Source organism: Tachypleus tridentatus, chromosome 13 (assembly GCF_004210375.1).
Source record: "Tachypleus tridentatus isolate NWPU-2018 chromosome 13, ASM421037v1, whole genome shotgun sequence".
NCBI lineage: Eukaryota > Metazoa > Arthropoda > Merostomata > Xiphosura > Limulidae > Tachypleus > Tachypleus tridentatus.
In genome coordinates this window covers 259,828,271-259,834,270 of record NC_134837.1, presented here as the reverse complement: position 1 = coordinate 259,834,270, position 6,000 = coordinate 259,828,271, and the positions used below count along the sequence as shown (strand labels likewise).

Below are 6,000 nucleotides of genomic sequence, written 5' to 3'. Positions count from 1 at the left end.
ATGATTACTTACATTCAAGAATGTGTTTTTTGTTACTCCTTTCAATTTGAATAATTCTTAGAATACATTATAATTTATCTCACTGTAAGAATAAGAGAAGCAGTTTGAACCAATTTCACAGTCAGGTCAGTATTTCTTAAATCAGCTCAACCCCTATTGTTGTATTTGTGGCCAACAGTTAAATCTATATGTTTAAAAATGTTCAAGTTATAAACCAATTTGAAAATGTTTGAAAGCTACATACAGTTATGTTCAAGCTGGTTAAGTTTATCCAGTGCCCTGTGCTGTCATGTTATGTTAAGTAAATGGGTCAGTCTAATGTTCATTAGTTATTTTTTTGCTCAAGCAATTTCAGGTTAAGTTTGGTCAAACGGTATTAAAGTTGATACCAAATGTCTGATCAGAGAGATTTTTACCACACTAAAAACTATTACTTAGAAGATGATATACCAGTACTGTTGTTCAAGTCATTGTAATAAATTAATCCCACATCTCAAAAAACTGCTAATTAATTAGTCATATGGTAAAATATGGTTACTTTTAACTAGTTAAAAACAAGTTGTTTGTAGAATTTATTTTTTTAAGCAAGAGATCCAACAGATACATGTTTTGTTATGACTAGTTCATAACTACACCTAACATATAACACAAAGTAAAAGTGCTTTGTAAATTACCGTAAATAAATATATGCTTCAGAGCAAGTGATCACATAATACAATTGTTCAAGCACATGCTAAACAATATAGCAATATTAATAAAAACATTCTACAAGATAAGGCAAAAATTGCACACCACCATGATCAAATTAGTATAATTTTTTAAAAGTCATTTTTGTGTTTCAATGATTTATTTTGTTACAATAGTTACTTGGAACATCACTAATCTTGTATAAAATGTCAAAGCAATTCCTGTTGTGACGTGTCTTATTATCAGTTGCACATTTGAAACAGCTTAAAAGAATAACATTGGAAATATCTGGTGCAAAGTTTGACCACCTGTAAGGTCAAGATTTTGAAATATTATAATGGTGTAGAAACAAATTATCAAGGATAATGGGGGTTCATTCTTTCAGAGACCAAAGTTATTATGACATACATGGATACTTCTTACTCAAGGAAACAGAAATCACAAATTAAAGAGTTGTTTGGTTGTTTGGCACAAAGCTAGGCTATCTGCACCAAACTGGTAAAAGTATAAAAATAAAATTATATAATATATAAAAAATAAACAATAAAAATGTCCAAAAGTCAGATAAGTGACTCAAATAGAATTAAAAAGGCCAATCGCTTGTAAAAATTTAAAAACACATTACGTTGGACAGTGTCGCCAATGACACTGGTCCATGTCAGGGGTAAACTTTTAGAAAAGACATGTCTAAAATGGTGCTGCCACTAAGGTTGTAATGATGGCACAACAATAAAGGATGGGCTATTGTGACCTGAGTGACACATGAGCCATATATTGATGGACCAGACCCACATAAAAGTACATGATGGGTTAAAAACTGTGACCAATGTGTAGCTTTGCCAGGGCAGCTCACTTCTTCCAATCCTTCCAAAACAAGATGGTCAAAGAGAAACAGAAGGTTTATTCTGAAAGAGTTTCTTATTGCATTGCTCATTCTAAGTCAACTTCCAACTGGCACAAGCCAAACCTTGAATAAAGAACTGTAGTCCAATATATGGGACAGGCATAGCTGTGACAGTACAAAGCAGAAAGACTTAGCTGTGGTATCAGCAAGCTTGCTTTCATGAATGCCAGAGTGGTCAGGTATCCAGGAAACTGAACAACTTAAAGAGACATTTCCAAACTACTGACACCTTTTGATTGAAGCCAAGTATTAAACCACTGTCTTTTTCATTTAACTGAGAGCTTTAAGAATTTTTTATAGCTAGTAAAAGAAATTTCATATGCCACTAATGCAATATATAGTATGTAAACAAGTAACTATTACTACTGAAAATTTCAAATGTTTCTCTACCTATGTAAGCTTTTCACATATGTCATTTGTTAACCAACCATTTTTCCTTTGAGTGCAACAGAACAGCCTACACTAAACAAATAATGCATGTAAAGAAAATCAAACATTTTAAGGAGAATCTGACACTAGCATATTTAAAACACATGAAGCACATCTCACATTCCTATTCAATTTTATTTGTAGAGAACGTGCCATATGTAATTACTTTTTAGGTTCATAATATTTTACCTTCATTTACAATGTTATAAAATCTTAAAGACAGTATGTTTCACTATCATATCAAAAACGTTGTATAATTACATTTCTTCAACATAGCACAAACTCTATCTTTAGAGAACCCATTTGTCCTTTTCACTAACCTAAAATAAAATACAGATTTTACACTAACAAAAACTTGGATATAATACTACTACTTTAGAATTTCCTGATTGCTATTTCAAACTTTTGACAGAAATGTTCCATCAAGGTTATTTTAGCAGATCCACTTCTATTTACATTTTTTTATGTAATGACACTTATTTTGTAAATGATTGATTCAACAGCATTATAAACACTTGTTATTCATTCTTAGTGATGTTACTTTAAAACAGTGTGAGCAAAATATCCAGTTTTCATCAAATAAGGCAATGAATAAATGTTTCTGTTTTGTTTGATCAAATTTTTATGTGCTTGCTCAAATGTATATATCCTGAAAAACCCTTTTTTGGAACATTGCAGCACTTAACAAAAATAAAACATAAGCCATCAGTGCACATATAAGTTCATAATGATTTACAATTATCCACTAGATACACACAACATCTGTAGCAGCAAACATACGTCCCAAGGCCAAGAACAAGTCACCAATACAAACTAAACAGAAATTTCAAGTGCTGTGTGGGAAGTAAGCACATAAGCCAGCTCTAGCAACGAGACATAACATTTATAACATGCACAACTGTTGTTTCTGCCGTTTTGTCACTTACTGAGTTTTGATGTTCCTGATAATATGTATGCATTAAACGAAACAAGGAACAAAAATGTTTGTATCAGGTTGTTAGGTGAAATAAAAATATTAAATCAACTGACAGACAATAAAATCATCTCATAAAAGGAAATGGAAGGTACAATATAATTTACTTTTCTATACTATTTGTAAAATAGTAAAGTAATTACTTCCATTAATATTTTTAAACAGTTTTATTTCCACTTTCCATGTTGTTGAAGTGAGAAAATACAGATTACTCCTTGATTTTTATTAATAGTTTATTGTCTTTTATTCATTCCCATCATTAGTCTAATACATTTTAAAATTTTAAAACTGCAACTACCATTATAATTTTGAGGTTTGGGGAAATCTGCTAATCTACCAAGTGTTGCTTGGGTTGGATGTGAATATGGAGTTTAATAAAGGGCTATAAAGGGGGGGAGGACATTTATAAGTACTTGTACCTAATTATAGTTATGTATTAATTTTTTAACATAAGAGATTGAAACTGAAGTTAGGACGTTTTGATAACTCCTGTGACAAGTCCAACAAATGTAACTAAATTATGAAAGAACTATATTATTAAATAGTCAATTCTTCAAGAACACTCATGTTTAAAGAAAAAAACTTAAGTTCTTTACTATATATCTAAGGCTAGGACTTTTTTTAAACCTAACATATATGAATACTTAGAGTATATTTAGTTAGAGCTTTCTGGAAGGATTCATGCTTTAGTTTTATATATAAAACAATTCACTCAGAAACATCCTATAAATCAAGCTCTGTACAACAGACAACCTGTGTTGTGCCTACTGCAGACATTGGATTCCACATTTTATTACAATAAGCCCCTATGCTTACCACTGAGCTAAGATTAAACTTGATAGCCAATAATGTCTCCAGCTCTGACAAGCCACACACTTAAAACAATTAGTCTACATGACTTAACAAAATTTAGTTCTCACAGTGACAGTTACAAGAACTTGTTCTTGTTTTTCCTTTTAATCATTTAATTATCAAAGGTCATTATTCCTGAAGACTAACTCTTATTTATATACATCTTGAACTGATGTCAATTGCACACTTTAAATAGTTTTAACAGCAAAGTAAAAATATACACTATCAGATAAAAATCAAAAACTTAGGCTGTATAATTTACAGAAACATAAATGTGGAACACTGACATACAGGACATTAAAACTTCAATTAAAATAACGTACAGAACATGACCTAAGAAGGTCAAAACATTGTTCTGTATTTTAATAAAATACCCATATCAGGCATCTTGAAAATACAGTTTTCATTTTAAGTGGGTTTCTCATCATTATGAAAATATAGGACTGTTTATGCTGTTTATGTACTTTCATAGGTACTTTGTAATATTTAAACATGCTGTAACAGAACTTACCTAAGTTTAGGCCTTGAAATTTACAGCAATGTATTTCATACTGTATTATTTTATTTTTTATTAATACATCAAAAATGAACTAAAGTACATATTTTAAAACAAATAAATTGTAATTTTATTTTAATAATCTGTATGCTATTAGAATCATCCCAGATATAGCAGGAAAAATTACTGGATAATAGATCAACAAAATCTAACTGCTCTAATTATACAGTAAAAGATATGTATCTACCTTGTTTCCATAACCAGCCCTCCCTGTCAGGATTGAAGAAAGTATGCATTAAATCATTACCATCATCCTCTGGAATCTTAAATGGTTCCTGTTTTATGCTGTCATATAAACTCTAGGAAAAAAGAAACCAGTCGTTTTGTATCAACAGGTTGTAAATATAATTATAAAATGTAAAGATTTGTAAAGAAAATTTAAATCTTCAAAACTTAAAATCAAAAATCAATGGGATTTTTGTTTTTACATTATTATGTCTTAAAAGTGTTTACCAATTTTTATTCAATTTCATAAATTTTGTGCATTTTACATTTGATGAAGAGAGCCCGTAAGTTGAGAAGTTCTATAAATAAATATATTTTTAATCTTGGATACAACGTTTAAAAAATTATCCACCCTCAAGAAATTCGTGCTTGTTGCTCATCCTATATTTTGAAGTAGAACATTCATGTAAAAAAACAGGTCTGTGCTGTTTTACTGACACACAATACTAAAGGTTCTTTTCTTGTTACATCTAAAGAAAACTAAAGGATAGGTTGCCTTAGTTGAAGAATATTGTACAATGCTAAAGGTTAGTAGAGCTTTAAGACATTGAAGAAGGTTCATTTTTTCCTTCAACAAAGGGCACAAAATATTTAAAGAACTGTTACTTATATGCAGGGAACACATTTCCAATAAGTAAGAAAAACTAAAAACTATTTCCATGGAGAACAAATGCTGTTTCAATAATCATCACAGATCTAAAACTATAGATCAAAACAGCACAAACGTTTCTATATAACACCTCACAAATGCAGGCTAACTTGAGAAAGTTTAAAAATAATTAAAAATAATCTGGCTATTGAAGAAACAGTCTTCTCAAAATTGTTAAACAAAAAAATGCAAATAATAATTTGTAAGATGAAAAAATTCAACAAATTTGAAAAATGAAGTCAAATCACAATAATAGCAAATTATACATTTTAAATATTAAAACAACCTTGAGAACTCGACAATAATTTACGATGCACTACAAATAATTTTAAAAATAATGAATTGAGCACAGTAAAAAATGAAATTATTTCAGTCATATCTGTCAAATCTCTTCCTTAACTAGTAACCAAATAAGGATCTTTTTTGAATAATAAAACTACTTTGAAAATTATGCAACCAGTAATTTTAAGAACTAAAAAAACTCTATCATATTCCTAAATTTGTAATAAAAAAACACTTAAACTGTAATTTTTTTCTCTCACTATTCTTAATTTATTCATTAGAGATTTTATACGAAAGATGTGTAAAAAATGTATTTAAGTTCTCTCACTCATTTTTGGTATATCACTTCCTAAAAGGCCATTCACTCAGTACTAGGACTAATCACTTGGATTGGATAACGACTCATAGAAACTTGTTTGAAATATGAATACAGTTTGAAAATT

General features: G+C 29.6%; 1 protein-coding gene across 3 annotated transcripts in view; it reads right to left on the bottom strand.

The window, feature by feature from the left end:
* Positions 1 to 1,782: 1,782 nt before the first annotated feature.
* LOC143237228 (cytohesin-1-like) overlaps positions 1,783 to 6,000 on the bottom strand; it is a 43,866-nt gene continuing 39,648 nt past the window's right edge. Inside the window, exon 9 of one of the 3 annotated variants that reach the window (XM_076476246.1) lies at positions 1,783 to 4,700. In XM_076476246.1, the coding sequence (XP_076332361.1) occupies positions 4,563 to 4,700 (138 nt within the window). In that variant the 3' untranslated portion in view covers positions 1,783 to 4,562. The remainder of the gene's footprint in view (positions 4,701 to 6,000) is intronic. The other 2 variants (XM_076476248.1, XM_076476247.1) reach the window with 2 other exon arrangements.